This window comes from Xyrauchen texanus, chromosome 25 (genome assembly GCF_025860055.1).
Source record: "Xyrauchen texanus isolate HMW12.3.18 chromosome 25, RBS_HiC_50CHRs, whole genome shotgun sequence".
Lineage (NCBI taxonomy): Eukaryota > Metazoa > Chordata > Actinopteri > Cypriniformes > Catostomidae > Xyrauchen > Xyrauchen texanus.
In genome coordinates, this window is record NC_068300.1 from 31,247,681 (window position 1) to 31,264,298 (window position 16,618).

The 16,618-nt window shown below is 39.6% G+C and overlaps 1 protein-coding gene across 1 annotated transcript in view; it reads left to right on the forward strand.

The window, feature by feature from the left end:
- cntn3a.1 (contactin 3a, tandem duplicate 1) overlaps positions 1-16,618 on the forward strand; it is a 177,815-nt gene that overhangs the window by 97,571 nt on the left and 63,626 nt on the right. The window contains exons 5-6 of the mRNA XM_052091452.1: positions 5,179-5,274; positions 15,978-16,181. Coding sequence (XP_051947412.1) covers positions 5,179-5,274; positions 15,978-16,181 — 300 coding nt within the window. The remainder of the gene's footprint in view (positions 1-5,178; positions 5,275-15,977; positions 16,182-16,618) is intronic.

Sequence of the window (16,618 nt, forward strand, 5' to 3'; positions counted from 1 at the left end):
AAAAAAGTGTCCCTTTACGCCTCCTGATGGTGATTTTGCAAATGTGTCTCACATGTGAGAAGTTTTCTCGCAGCGGTTCTCCCTGTGGTACTAAGGCTCATTCTGGTTGCTTACCCACTGTATATCACAGTCTTGAATAACATTTTCAATAAAAAAAATGGATGCTGAATATTTTTCAGTATGCCTTGAAATCAGTGCTGGTTTAATATGCAGATTATGGCTCTTATAAATTACTATGAATATGTTAACCAAAAATTGCCTTTGGTGACTGATACCGTGTTACCATATTTGCTTATTTTATTGCTGCATGAGTGAAATTAGTTTTTCTCATGTGTTCCTTATTTGTTTTCTGCCCAGAATGCTTTGTTGTGTTTAAAACAGATTTTTCCTTTGAAAAACAAGGGAGCCTTCTGAATAGTCTTACTGGCAATGAGACATTTACTGGAATGTCTTTCTATACAAACCAAAAATGTATTAACTTTCATCTCTAATTCTGATCACTCGCTCAGAAAGATCCCATCAGCAGCTTTGCCATATGTCTTGTAGAATTACTTTCAAACTCATTTCAATGCTTTCCTGAAAAGTGAGATTATTACATGAAGTTTCTGTTGAGGATGTACTTGTTCTTTATGAATTGTTTGCACCACTAGCATCACCAAATGGAATTGATCAACTAACCTAGCTTGCTTAAAGTTGCATCTCGGCACATTAAGCTATTTTAACAGAAATAATAACACATTTCACTATTTATTTGTTCATTTATTTCGAGCAACATGCAGAGATAATGCTTGGATTTAATTACAGTCCAATATATTTTTAATATGGATTTGCCTACCATTTAAAGTAATCAAAATTTTGGAACAAATAATATGGTACATTTAACCACTTTAGTAATGGAGAGGCTTGAAAAATTGCTTTCCTTCACTCTTATACAGGTCACGATTTTGTTTATTTAAATACAGTGAATTAATCTCTGCAGCTTCACAAAGGCTTATGATGTTTACTTTGCCGAGAGCAATGAATAGAACACAATGTATAGTTGATAGCCAAGAAGCCAATTAGAGGCACTGGAGTGTGTCTTTTCCTTGATGAATGCTTTGTATGTACAGGATCCGAAGGAGAAGAGGATTTTTTTTGTATATGTATTGCTGAGAGGTGTCAATTTTTTTGGGTCTCATAGAAATCTTGTAAGGAATTTGTGATGGGTTATTACGTGAACTGAAAATTTTGTCAACTGAACATTCTGGAAGAAAACCTTTCCTGACTTTCCTGAGTGCATAAATGTGCCCTCTCTTACCAAAAAGATAATTTAAAGCTTGATCAAACCCCCACTTTGAGGCTGGTGTTGACATAGTTTTTGTCACGGAGGTGTGGGGATTGTCGTGTTTTGAGAGTGGATGTATTGTTCATGCATATTCCTTTTAAATTTTCCATCCTCTAGACACAACCCCCTCATTGAATTCAGTGCAGGTGAAAACCAGACAACCTTCATCAAACTCAATTGTCAATTTGCTCCCTTCACAGCAAAAAAAAAGCTGAAAGGATTCACAATTGAACATTTATTTTATTTTATTTTAGTTCAATTTGAATTACATTTTATTTCATGACTTATTTTTGAATGTTTTGAATGCGAGTTCAAAGCAGTCTTACATAAAACTTTACGATTTTAGTAAAATGATGTACACAACCAGTCATAGTACACAGTTGATTAATTATTTTCCTTCTGATCTTAAAATATTTTTGATTTAAAGGCTTATGCTTGAATTATTAACACAGACAAATGTGCACTTTTGCCACATATTAATTTATTTTCAATAGATAAAAGGTGGCTACATTGAAGAAACTAAAATATACTTAACCACTAAGGATTACTTAAGGATAACATTTTTTGGGTTACTATGTAATTTCAGAAACATTCTACAATAAGGTAAATTTAAGATTAATGAAATGTATAAACATGAACATCAAAATACAATTAATAATAAATTAGAAACACAATAAAACATTTATATAAGAAAACAAAACATAAAAGTATAGATAAAAAACGAAATGTATAAATGGTCTGCAAATGTATAAATGGTCTGCACTTATATAGCGCCTTTTTAACCTTAACGGTATTCAAAGCGCTTTACACTGTGACTCACTGTCACCCATTCACACAAACATTCATACACCAATGGCGGCAGAGCTGCCATGCAAGGCACTAGCCTGCCATTGGGAGCAACTTCGGGTTCAGTGTCTTGCCCAAGGACACTTCGGCATGTGGAATCGTGTGGGCCGGGAATCAAACTATCCAGCGATTAGTGGCCGACCCGCTCTACCACCTGAGCCACAGCCGCCCCAATAATAAACATGCATATCAAAAATACAACTAATAATAAATCAGAAAACAAAACTAAAATAATCAAGTAAAAGCTAACCTGACCTGAAGAAATATGTTTTTAGATAAGATTTAAAAATGCCTACAGTCTGTGCTGCTCGAATATCAGCTGGAAGTGAATTCCACAAGTTAGGAGCATAAGATGAAAAGCCCTGCCGTATTTTTGAGGGACAGACAAAAGTCCAGATTGTGAGGAGTACAGATTATGCTTTGTGGTGTTAAAAGAGCAGAAAAATACTGAGGAGCCAGACCATGCAGTGCAGTAAGCGTAAGTATTTTAAAATCAACATGATGAAAGTAGAAGAAAAAGTTCCATATAGAACCCTAAAGGGTGCTTGCTTCATATTTGGATTCCCAACATGCAACTGTAACATTTGGTTTTTGTTTCGTTTTTAAATATTCTATTTTTTGTTTTATTACCAGAAGAACATTCAATGGAAATGCAAATTGAATAGTTCATATGTCACTAAGAAAGAGAAATAACCATATAAAAGACATATCAGTATTATTGAGCATTTTTAATAATTTGTATTTACAACAACACAATCAATTATTAACACAATTCATAATGCAATATTTATGAGAATTGACTTAATAAATCCAAACGTTTTTAATAATAATCTAAAAATGAATTAGTAATAATATTATTTAAATAAAAATCATAAACATTAAACCATTTAACATTAACTGTAAGTTAACATTATAACCATAAGTAAGATTAATAAACAAGTAAAAATCTAAGTAAAAATAAATAAAAACAAATGACATATGAATTTTAGCACTGGGGCAGATACTGTGAGTGACCTCTTTTGGATACAACAAATTAAACAAAACTTCACTTCAGCCATCTCAATCTCACCAGATTGATGCGACTCTCTGCACTCTCTGAGGGGTCCGGACACCATATACAAGATCAGGTTGAGGATGGTTGTGCTGATAGCTAAGTATGTGAAACATTTAATAAACCTGCTGTCAGTATGCAGAGAAATTACAAATAAAGAAATTGGTATCTCTCTAAATTTGAAAACCTACCTGAATGGGAGTGTTGTGGTTTATCTGTATGAAGATGGTCAAATTTTAATAGTCAAACCTTGATGCAGTGCAAAAGAATGAGAAATAATAGAAAAATATGTCACTTTTATGACATTGTTATGCCAATGTCCCATTTGACTTCCACTTCTCATGGCTCTGATGATGTTGATGCCCAGAACTTCAGAAGTGCTCTGAGTTTGGTGAAGGCCTTGCTAAAACCCTTGTTAACTTATTATGGCATTTTCAATAAAAACAATACATAATTATCATATTTTTGTACATAAAAATAAAACTACATACAACAAATACAAGATGAAATTGAAACAATTTCCATCACTTCCTCTCTTTGACTTTGGACATTGGCATTTGAGCTTGATTAATCTCTTCATAACAGTTCAATGCTGTGATGTGCTCCTGGAAACTTGTTTAATTTTTCCAAAGTTTTCTGGATGTTAAAATTTTTTAATATAACAACCTGGTCAGAGATTTTAGTGATTCAAATGTGAAATGACTAACCTCCTGGCGGAGAGTATTGCAGGCCTGGACGAAACAGTATTGCTGACATTTCTACTTTGTGCTTGATGAAATAAAAGTGTAAGAAATAAATGACAAGGAGTTAAATAAATAAATAAATACAAATAGCATAAAATTAATCAACAAATTAATCAATTTGTCTTACTTACCAGGGTAAAGCTTACCTCAAGCTTTCAGCTCAACCGACTTTCTGTGACATTCGTTAAAATTTGAAATGGGATGCTTGCACGTTTTGATCACCCGTACCAGTTGCGATCTGCAACTGAAGATCGGAGTGGAAAAATAGCGCTACATGCTCAAATTGTTTGCTGTTTATGATAAACAGAAATTATACAGACTATACCACAGACTGTATTTTAATACTAAGATAACCATGTTGTCTAAAAGAGAAAGGATATTGGATCTGATAATCTGTCATTTATCCTTTTCTAATTAAAGCCAAAGCTGTAGAAGTACATTGTAAAAGTTTATTTATTCTGCATTGTGAAATGCAAATGTATAAGTAATTTAGTGTAGTATTCAAAACTATGTATAAACAAAATTTTCTATTATGTAATTTATGTATAAACATACATAAATGCATATACAGTATACATACTCACAGAAAGCAATTAACCAAAAGAACCCTTTAATGCAAATAGTCTGTACATTTTTGTAAATAGAACCTTTTTGGCATAAAGGGTTAGTAATGAACCCTAGGGTTCTATATAGAACCACAAATAATATTTTTTTATAGGAGTGTACAGCATTCATTAATCTTTGTGTTTTACATTAATAGTTATATACTGCATGTTTACATTAACTCACGCATTATGAATAAACAATGTATTTTTGTGTTTATTAAATTAACATTAACCAATATTAATAATTGCTGTTAAAAAACATTGTTCATTGTTAGTTTATAACACTTAATTATTTAATGTTAACAAATAAAAACTTATTGTAAAGAATTACCATTAGTTCTTTCAAATACTTGCATTTATCTTGTTTCATAGTTAAGATAACTTACACGGTTATTCTAAAGAGTGGACAAAAACTAATAATAAAGATTGAGGTGTGTCTAAATTGGTACTGTATTTGAATACATTTCTTAATGTAATAAGTAGCCTTCTTAACCTGGAAAACATATCATTGTCATGGGAGAGTAAATTATGACCAGATTAAATTGTGGATAATATTATTAACTGTGTTGTTTATTGCTGTTTTCTCTGTCTCTCTTTTGGTTTTAATAGTTCTGGAGGACTTTAAAACCCAGAGAAGGAGTCCAGTAAGTGTGAGAGAGGGACAGGGTGTGGTTCTGCTCTGTGGTCCCCCACTGCATATGGGAGGTGAGATGTACTATTGTCTTTAAAAGTGGCCTAACAATAGGAGTTTCCTTAAGACTCAGAACTCTTGTCATTGCGTCAGGAAGCTGACACCATGGGGAGTGTCCTTCTATATGACTTAGTTGAAACCTTTCTAGAATAACACCAATTCTAAAATTGGCTATGGTGTTTAAGCCCTGCCCTTATAGGCGCAAAGTTGTCCTGTATAAAAGCGGGTGCACAAAAACCATTCCCACACCATTCAGAATTTTCTTCCTTCAAGACAGCGATTCATCTCTCTAGATGCCTTCTACTACTTTGCCATCAACATACATTAGTCAGCAGGCAGGATCTTCATGGAAACGAGAAGTCTCTCCACGAACATTTACTCCACCTCGCCACTTGATGCTTCGCTAAAACTAAAAAGAGACACTAATTTATAGTCTTTTGTAGATTGCTAATTTAAAGATGTCATTCCATAAGTGTTCCTTATGCGAGCACTACACAAATACGTTGCCAATTTAGACTGTATGACCAGCTCGTTGTGTGCTATGGAGGATACACAAAAGGTATGTCCATCTCCAGCAAAGACTTTCTCACTGGATCGTTAATACGATCGCCCAGGCTTACAAGTCACAGGGTGCAAATTGCCCAATTGGTTTTAAAGTACACTCAACTTGAGGTATGGCCTCTTCATGGGAATGGACGAATGGTTTGTCCTTAGAAAACATATGTTTTGCTGCAGGAAGGTCTTCTCAAAACACATTTACAAGGTTTTACAACCTAGATGTAACATCTCTCTCATAACAAGTCATCTCTGTCCAGACCGCTTGCTATTTCATTGGCCAAACATATACTTACATTTACATTTATGCATTTAGCAGACACTTTTATCCAAAGTGACTTACAGTGAGTGTATTTATTACAGGGATAATTCCCTCGTAGCAACCTGGAATTAAGTGCCTTGCTCAAGGACACAATGGTGGTGGCCATGGGGATCGAACCAGCGACCTTCTGATTAACAGTTATGTGCTTTAGCCCATTATGCCGCCACCACTCTCATGCCCTTATATACTTATTACCCTCTTTATAAGTATGGGATCCCAGTATTTTTACATAACCTCCTGCATTCAGAACATTTAATTTCCCAAAAGTCACAGGCACTTTCATTACAAATAAACTTCCTTCCTGACTGGGTTTGTGAAGGGGTTAATTCATACCATATGACTGTAGTTCATATATACATTCTGAGTGTTCCCCTCCTGGCCCACCATGCGAGTCATTCACTTGCGGCATAATCATGTCAGTCATGTCCTGTGTGACTGCGGTGTCATGTTTCCTCTCTGGAAGGTTGTGTCGTGTAGTGCGGCATGATGGGACTCTGTTCCCCATACTGCTAGCTTCCTGACGCAATGTCGTGTCATAAGGGAAAGTCTCGTTTACGTATGTAACCTCGGTTTCCTGAGGCAAAGGGGACGAGATATTGCGTAAGCTGGCCGCACTACAGACTCAGAGTTCTTTGAGGTGCGAGTGATGTGCTCTTGTTCCTCAGGAATGGTGTTTGCGCGCCAGCTTTTATACTGGACACCAAAAAGGGTGGACCCGAGCCATAGGGCAAAGGACTACAGAATAGAAACTCTTCTTGAATGTCCATGTTTTTCACGTACCTCACATATGTTAACAGCTGTGCGCAGCTGGCCACATCAGTGGATTTGCCGATCTGGAGTGCAATCAATGGGCTGTTCCTGATGCTGTCTAACACTTGCTCCTTCACATACTGTGCCATGTCAGAAATGCACCAACCCACTGTGCTGTCACAGAGTGGAATAGAATCAAGCTTAGAAGCTGCTGCCTCTCCTACCATGAAGGAACACATAACTTTGGCTGCTGCAAAATCAATGTCTCTCCGATGTCACAGTGCTTTGTCCGAATTGGCAAAACGCAGTGCAACGTGATATGAAGCTTCAGTGGCCTTTACATTTAATTTGACAAATTCACCGACAACTTTGTTCTGACCTATAAAGGCTTGAAGTTTTCTTTGGAAAAGCTCTGGAGTTTTACCCGCTACCTCAGCATGCTTGGTGTCAAGGTGTCTGCGGGGTGTCTTGCATGATGTCATTAACTAAAATCTCCTGACAAACGACACCTAAAGGTTCTGGTGCATCAACTGATCCTGTCCATGTAAATCCTAAACTTAATTACTGCTCATCGTATCGTCGTCTTTTGGGTTTGACCCCTGAAATTGAAGGATTGGTCTCCATCTCCAACTGCTCCATTGTAATTACAGAATAATGTGTCACGTCTGCTTTATTGGTGGGCTTGGCAGATATCAGAGAAGCTTCACAAAGATTCTGTCACGGAGCCATCCACATCATCACTCCCGCCCACTTGTTACACCAGATCCCAATCACCTGAATTCTAATCACCGGCACCTGTACATCATGATTACACTCACTATTTCAGTCTCAGTCTCCTGCACCTCTGTGTCTGGTCTCGTCTTGCGAAGCTACAGACTCTACTCAACTGTTACATCCTACCTGAAGATACTTACCTGTTGTCCTGTTCTCCTTAGTCTTCGTGTTCAACAGTACCCTGCACCTCGCTCTCTCGGCACATCAATAAACCTGAATATTACTTACATCTGCCTTATCTGTCTTTCTGTGAGTGTGACAGAAGACCAGACCGAAACTATGCAGAGTACGAGCGCAGCTTCTACGGATCCGTTTGCGGAATTAGTGAACGCAGTTCGTCAATCACTTCCGCAACCCAGCACTCCTTCACCTGCTGCCTCTGCCAGTCCCATGGCCCGACCAGCGACCTATAGCGGCGAGGCGGAGGATTGCAGCGGGTTTATTCTCCAGTGCACTCTTCACTTTGAGATGCAACCCCAATTGTATGCCACTGATAGAGCGCGGATTGCATTTATAATTTCCCTTCTCTCTGGTCGAGCTCTTTTGTGGGCACAAGCATTGTGGCAAGCCGATGTTCCAGTAACTAAATCTTTAACAGCATTCATTCAGCATTTGAAGGAAGTTTTTGGGCAGTCCACATCTTCTCTAACCATCCATGATCAGCTCTTTCGACTCAAACAAGGTAATCGATCGGTGGGATCCTATGCATTACATTTTCGAACACTCGCTGTGGCAAGTGGATGGGAGGAAGTGGCTCTTCTCACCGCCTATCGCCATGGTCTCAATCCTGAAATTCGTTCATTGATGGTTATACATGATGATAATATGGGATTAGAGGCTTTCATCCAGAAATCGATCCGTGTCTCCCAACAACTTACTGCATGCCCTTCAATCCAACCCGCTATGCATCCTCCACCTCTGGAACCATCTGCCGCCCATCCAACACCAGAACCCATGCAGGTAGATTTTCAGCGACTTTCTACAGCGGAGCGTCAAAGAAGATGGATTAATCGTCTGTGCCTGTATTGTGGGGGAGAGGGACATGTCATTACCACTTGTCCTATACGACCACCACGCCCAGCGGTGAGTACTATCCAACTCTCTCCTAAGATTGCACCTTTGACTCGTACTACTGTCTACCTTGTAACAGCCTGTTCCAATGTTCCAGCACAAGCTCTCATCGACTCCGGATCAGTGAGTAACTTCATTTCCCACAACCTCCTTCAAAGGCTCAACATCAAGAGGAAACGCTGTCCCCAAAACCTAGAGGTTCATACTATTCTGGGTAAGCCGCTGGGTCGTGGTCGCATATGTCACTTCTCCCCCACCATGACACTCCACATAGGTTGCCTACATTCCGAGGAGATTTCGTTCTTGGTGTTGGAAGGATCCACCACGGACATCATCCTGGGACGCCCGTGGATACTCCAACATGAACCTCGGATAAACTGGGTTACTGGTGAGATTCTTCAGTGGGGCTCATCCTGTCATCAGTCCTGTTTAACTCCTGTGGTCAAGGTGTCTAGTTCTCCTTTCCATTCCAGTGCTACCAGTCCATCTATCGTCATTAATTCCACTACCATTGAGAGCCCAGAGTCTGACAAGAAGATGGAGATTCCTTCTGAGTATCGGGCGTTCCAGGATGTGTTCAGCAAGCGGTTGGCAACACAACTACCACCTCATCGGCCATGGGACTGTGCCATCGACCTGCTACCTGGGGCGACTCTACCCAAGGGTCGAGTCTATCCCCTGTCCATCCCGGAGCAGAAGGCCATGGAGGAGTACATCACGGAGGCACTTAGTCAGGATTTCATTCGTCCTTCTACATCCCCTGCCGCCTCTAGTTTCTTTTTTGTGGCGAAGAAGGACGGAGGCTTGCGGCCCTGCATAGACTACCGGACTCTTAATGCCCAAACCATAAAGTACAGTTATCCCCTCCCTCTGGTCCCCTCAGCCCTGGAACAACTACGTGGTGCCTGCATCTTTACCAAATTAGATTTACGAAGTGCCTACAATCTAATTCGCATCCGTAAGGGCGACGAATGGAAGACTGCCTTCCTGACACCCTCAGGGCACTATGAGTACCGGGTGATGCCTTATGGACTGTCCAATGCTCCTTCAGTTTTCCAAGGTTATATGAACGAAATCCTCCGAGAATTTCTCCAGCAGTTCGTCATAGTGTATATCGATGATATCCTGATATTCTCCAAGAACCTCACAGAACATCGACACCATGTGAAGCAGATCCTCCAGCGTCTTCGAGAGCAACACCTTTATCTAAAACTAGAGAAATGTGAGTTCCATACTTCTACAGTTCACTTCCTTGGATACATCATTGATCAAAGAGGCATCCTGATGGACCAGAGGAAGGTGGACACAATCCGAACCTGGTCACAACCAACCACCATCAAAGAACTCCAGAGATTACTAGGATTCGCCAACTTCTACCGCAGGTTTATCCATAATTACAGTCTTCTCAGTTCCCCGCTCACTTCTCTCCTCAAATCCCGGCCCAAGTTTCTGTCCTGGAATCCAGAAGCCACCACCGCCTTCGCCACTCTCAAGGAAGCCTTCATTTCCGCTCCCATCCTAACCCATCCAGATCCAGAATTGCCGTTTGCCGTGGAGGTAGATGCTTCTTCCACTGGGGTGGGAGCGGTACTTTCACAGCGACAGGGGAACCCACCTTTACTCCATCCATGTGCCTTCTACTCAAACAAGCTGTCCCCGGCGGAGCAGAACTATGACATTGGCAACAGGGAGCTCCTTGCCATCAAGCTGGCATTAGAAGAGTGGAGACACTGGCTGGAGGGAGCTAAGCACAAGTTTGAGGTTATCACAGACCATCGAAATTTAGAATACCTCAGAGAAGCTCATCGCCTCAATCCACGCCAGGCCAGATGGTCCCTCTTCTTCACGAGGTTCGACTTTATAGTTACTTACCGACCTGGATTTAAGAATTCCAAAGCTGATGCTCTTTCACGTCTCCATCAACCTGATCCTGAACCTTCCAAACCTGAAACCATCCTCCCTCCAGCCATAATAGTCAGTCCTATCCTCTGGGCTTTAGACGAAGATATCCGACTCGCCACCCAAACCGAACCTGCTCCGCCGGGAGGTCCAGAAGGGTGTATCTACGTCCCCACATCTTGTCGTCTAGCCCTTCTGGACTCAGCTCACACCTCTCCGGGCTCTGGACACCCAGGTAGCCAGCGAACCCTCTCGCTCCTTCGCCAGCGCTACTGGTGGCCATCTATGGCCCAAGACATCCCCCAATATCTCAAGGGTTGCTCAGTCTGTGCCATCGCCAACACTCCCCGTCGACTACCCGCTGGCAAACTGGTTCCATTACCCATCCCTCGTCGTCCGTGGTCCCATCTGGGAATTGACTTCATGACTGACCTTCCACCCTCAGAGTCCTATACCTGCATCTTCGTCATAATCGACAGATTCTCCAAAGCCTGCAAGTTGATTCCTCTCCGAGGGTTACCCACCGCCTTCGAAGCAGCTGAAGCCCTCTTTCAGAATGTGTTCCGTCATTTCAGTCTTCCTGAGGATATAGTATCTGATCGAGGTTCTCAATTCATCTCCCGAGTCTGGAAAGCCTTCTTCAAGCTCCTTGGAGTCTCCATCAGTTTATCCTCCGGCTATCATCCTCAAACTAACGGCCAGACTGAGCGCAAGTTCCAAGAGATCGGGAGGTACTTGAGGTCATACTGCCACTAGAACCAGAACAGCTGGAGCCGGTTCCTTCCCTGGGCGGAATATGCCCAAAATTCACTCCGTCAATCAACCACAGGACTCACGTCATTCCAATGCATCCTAGGATACCAGCCTCCCCTGTTCCCTTGGTCTGGGGAACCGTCTGTGGTTCCAGCTGTTAATCACTGGTTCGAGCAGAGCGAGAGGGTGTGGGACTCAGCTCACATCCATCTACAACAGGCAGTGCGAAGACATGCCACCCAAGCCAACGCCAGAAGATCTGAGACACCCCGATTCCAACCAGGACAAAAGGTATGGCTGTCTACCAGAGATATCCGTCTTCGCCTGCCCTGTCGTAAGCTGAGTCCCCGCTACATAGGTCCTTTTACAATCCAGAGGCAGCTCAACGATGTCACATACCGGCTCAACCTACCAGCACAGTACCGTATCTCTCCATCGTTTCACGTTTCATTGTTAAAACCCTACTCTGAACCCTTGTCTCCTCCCCTTTTAGAACCCGATGTACCTCCTCCTCCAGAAGTCGCAACTGATGTGCTCATCTACAGAGTCCAAGCCATCATCAACTCACGATGACGGGGCAATCGTCTGGAGTACCTAGTAGACTGGGAGGGGTATGGCCCAGAAGAGCGTTCATGGGTAGCTCGTGACAACATCCTTGACCCCTCCTTGCTAACCCAGTTTCACCAGGAACATCCCACTCGTCCTGCACCCAGAGGTCGTGGCCGTCCCCGTCGTCGTGGGTTCCGGTCTTCAGGAGCCGACCGTGGAGGAGGGGATACTGTCACGGAGCCATCCACATCATCACTCCCGCCCACTTGTTACACCAGATCCCAATCACCTGAATTCTAATCACCGGCACCTGTACATCATGATTACACTCACTATTTCAGTCTCAGTCTCCTGCACCTCTGTGTCTGGTCTCGTCTTGCGAAGCTACAGACTCTACTCAACTGTTACATCCTACCTGAAGATACTTACCTGTTGTCCTGTTCTCCTTAGTCTTCGTGTTCAACAGTACCCTGCACCTCGCTCTCTCGGCACATCAATAAACCTGAATATTACTTACATCTGCCTTATCTGTCTTTCTGTGAGTGTGACAGATTCTTGATGAATATAATTTTTTTGCCTATTATTTTGAGTCATAAGGATCACTTTTATGCTGCCTTTATATTATTTTAGGAGCTTCGAAGATCTGGCCACCATTCACTTGCATTGTATGGACCTATAGAGCTGAAATATTCTTTTTGTTCAACAGAAGAATGTAAGTAAAATATCTTGGGTGGATTGAAAGTGAGAAAATGATGACAGAATTTTCATTTTTGGGTGAACTATCACTTTAAATCTTGTCCTTCATAAAATAGATTGTAGATTGCCTAGATTCTTTATACAGTATGTCGGTCTTTTACAGTCTTTATTAGAAATTAAGAGTAATTATAATACAGAACATTTGAAATTCTTCTTATTCCCTAAGTTTGGTGCAGATTGTGAGTCATATGCTGTGCTTTTTGTAAATGAATGAAGTGTATTTGTTCTTCTACACATTTAATACAATCAAATATTCTGATTTTACCTTTTAGAAAAGCCAGGTCAGAGTGACTTTGGAGACCTGCAGGTCTATAGAGACTGGCTTGAGTTTTTACTGTTTGTCTCTACTTAGCCTCTCAACCAGCATTTATGGTCCACTGTAATTAGTTTACAGCATTAAAAGGCCTCACTGCTCATATAACAACGTAAACACATATTCCCTATTTTTTCCACTTTATTTAATGCCCTTAAATTGCACACTGTAAAGCACATAAGTTAAATGGGATGCGATAAAAACGTTTTCCTTGTGCTTTTTCCAGTTTACTCTTTGAGTGGCAACACCCAGAATGGGCTGAGGTCAAATGTATAAGTTATCAAAGGGTTTAAAGATTAATATGCATTTTTTATATATTAATTTTGAATGTTGACTTGTTCATGTGCAAAGAACATGAGGCAGGTTTATTTCCTTTCTTTATGATTTCAGAAACAGGGCACCTTTAAACACACTCCACAAAAGGAAGTTATTACAATGCATTGATGTCAGCTTGTTTGTTGAAGAACATAGCATGAATGAAAACATACGTTCAATCTCTGTTTATTGGTAAACTGAAAATTGAGACCACTTCTTTGCAATTTCCATGTCATTAACGTGTCAAACATTCAATGATGTTTATGTTATTAAGATAGATTTGAATGATCACTTTTGCCTTTTAGTAATGGATTTGAGTCATTAGCAAATATGTTTCCATACAGAACATATTGAAAAACTCATGACATGTTGGAGATTTGTTTTCATAATTCACTAATTTAGGCATCAATTATCTGAATGCACATGACATGAGTGTTTTTGCCAGAAATTACTTAATGGCTTGCTCACACATAGATAAACTGAAAACTTTGGCTTGTCACAATGTTTTAACATGTAACATACATAGCTATGTATACATAACTAAAAGAGTTTTGCAAGACTTTAATAGACTGTAAAAAGTGATAAACGCAATTGGTACCTTAAAGGTCTAGTTAACCCAAAATAAAAATTCAGTCATTATTTACTTGCCCCTGTGTTGTTATAACCCTATATTACTTTTTTCTTCTTCTTTCTTAACACAAAGGGAAAAATGGTTTAAAAGAATTGTTCTCAGTGATGTCATGCAATGGCAGTTTATGGTGACCACCTCTTCAAGCTTCAGAAGGACACAAAAGTATAATTCAGAAGTTTAATAAATTATTACATGAGACTCATGATTGTTATTAAAGAAAAATACTACATTGCTGAACACAAACCAGAGAACAGAACTTACAAACATGTCTGAAGCGTTTGTAGTGGAAGAATCCATTTCCATGTCCAGCCATATTTGTTTGAGATGGAGTCCTCCCATCAAACATAGAGGAACTGTAGGTAGCTAGAGTCATACCGTGTACTACTCAGATGTCAAAGGAAATGCAATAAAAGTAATCTTTTATGTGTTAATCAGAGTTTTTTTGTCCTAAGCAGCTGCAACGAGCAAGTGTTAATGCTGTCAGTTACTTGGTTTCTATATTTGGCATCATGCTTTTTGTTTTTTTGGTGTAACCCAATATAATATGATTCAGACGTTAAAAAACATCTTTGACTTGATTTAGATGTTACCACATGAAGCAAATTCTTTTTACATTTAAAAAGTAATGAAAAGAACTCAGGAATTCACTATTTGAATTTGAATTGCAAATTCCTGAACAAAAATCTCACCAAAAATCAAAGCAAATAATTCAGCCACATCACTTTGAGAAACACTAATAGAGCGTGTCTTCTAAAAATGATGATAGTGAGCTCTCTTTTGCTACTCTGTGTCAGTTCTTATCAAAAGGCTTTGCCTGGGATGAAAAGTAGTTAGCACAGCTGTGCTAAATTAGTGTTCTCTTTGTCTGTTCCCTGCTGTCTCGATTACTGTGTTTAGAGTTGGGTCTAGCGCATTAGACCTTATTGCTTTAATGGAGCTAAACCTTTTAAAACTCACCAAAGGTTAAAATCACTTCTTTTTTCTAGTAGATCCATCAGGAAAAGGCAGTCCATGGCTTTAATGCTTTTTGGCCAGCTCACACAGAACACAGATGTTGTTTTGTATTGATAGACTCCAAGTTTTATTTTGAAATCTTCATCAAAAATGGTAGAGATTTCTTTGTTCAATGTATTTAATTGTTTTCCCAGAAATAGATATATGGTTTTGTTGTTTTACAGTAGGTTCAACATTATGATAGACAGACAGACAGACAGACAGACAGACAGACAGACAGATAGATAGATAGAGAGAGAGAGAGAGAGAGAGAGAGAGAGAGAGAGAGAGAGAGAGAGAGAGAGATAGATAGATAGATAGATAGATAGATAGATAGATAGATAGATAGATAGATAGATAGATAGATAGATAGATAGATAGATAGATAGATAGATAGATAGATAGGCAGGCATTCTCTAAAAGCTTTCATTGTATGATAGTAAACACTTGATATTTGTCCCTGATTTCTTATAAATGTTTTAAAGTCAGTTAGTAACCTTTTTGTTTGGGCTTTTGTTTATCCTTCTCTGCAGCTTTGTTGATCGACTCAAAAACAATCATTAAATATGTATGGGTCTGTCAGTATGTGCAATAAATGTTTTATTAATGCCAATGATCAAGCACCTGCATGGATTTGATATGTCTCACAGCGGTTGTACTTGACATGCAAGCTGCATACTTCACTTTCTTTTATGTCAAACCTCCATTCAGTTCATGTGAAATACACTAAAATATAAAAGAATAATGTGTATATTTGGTCAGTTATTCAGTTCATAGTTAAAAAGAAGTGTCAATTTCCGTTTAAAATTTTTTGTATGAAAAACACTGGTGAATCAAATTGGTTAAGCTAGATTTACCATGCAAATCCATGTGCGCTCTTTCTGGTTGCATGATCCTGTTTTCTCTCATCAGTTGGTTTTGAACTGGATTAATATTACAGTGAATCCACTGAAGTATTTTTAAACTCTTAAGTAGTGAGATTCAATATGCAGCCAGTTTCAGAAATGCTGATATTCATCTCCTGTCTCTCCTACAGAGCTAACCTTTTCCTGGATCTTCAACGAATATCCCTCATTTGTGAAGCAGGACACTCGCCGCTTTGTGTCACAGAAAACAGGCAACCTGTACATTGCTAAAGTGGAGCCTTCAGATGTTGGGAACTACACTTGTGTTGTGACCAATACAGTGACCCAAAGCAGAGTGCAGGGACCTCCCACACCACTTGTGCTCCGCAGCGATGGTGATGGTCTTCTCATGTGAATTCAGCTTATTATATGACATGCTTTTTGGTTTAAAACATGTTTAATATGGAACTACATTTGCATTTTCTGAAGAAAATATCATTGTGTGCAAGGAAGCGAAAGAAAAGTGTTAAAATTAGGGCTGTGAATCTATTAAATAAGTTTAACCAATTTATCGCAGTGTTCTGTATATGGTACATGGTACATTAAAACAAGCATTAAAATACAATCATAAATAATTTACTTCATACTTTGTCTTAAAGAACTTGGAAGAAATTTGTTAGTCATCATTTATTATTTTATTTACAGTAAATATTAAATGCGTTAAAATACAAAATGTTTTGCAAATAGAGTTAAAGGTGCTTTTATTTCTCCCTGAAAGATATCACTTAAATAAGTGTCATGAGATATCTCACTGGTCTCTGTGACAGCACTA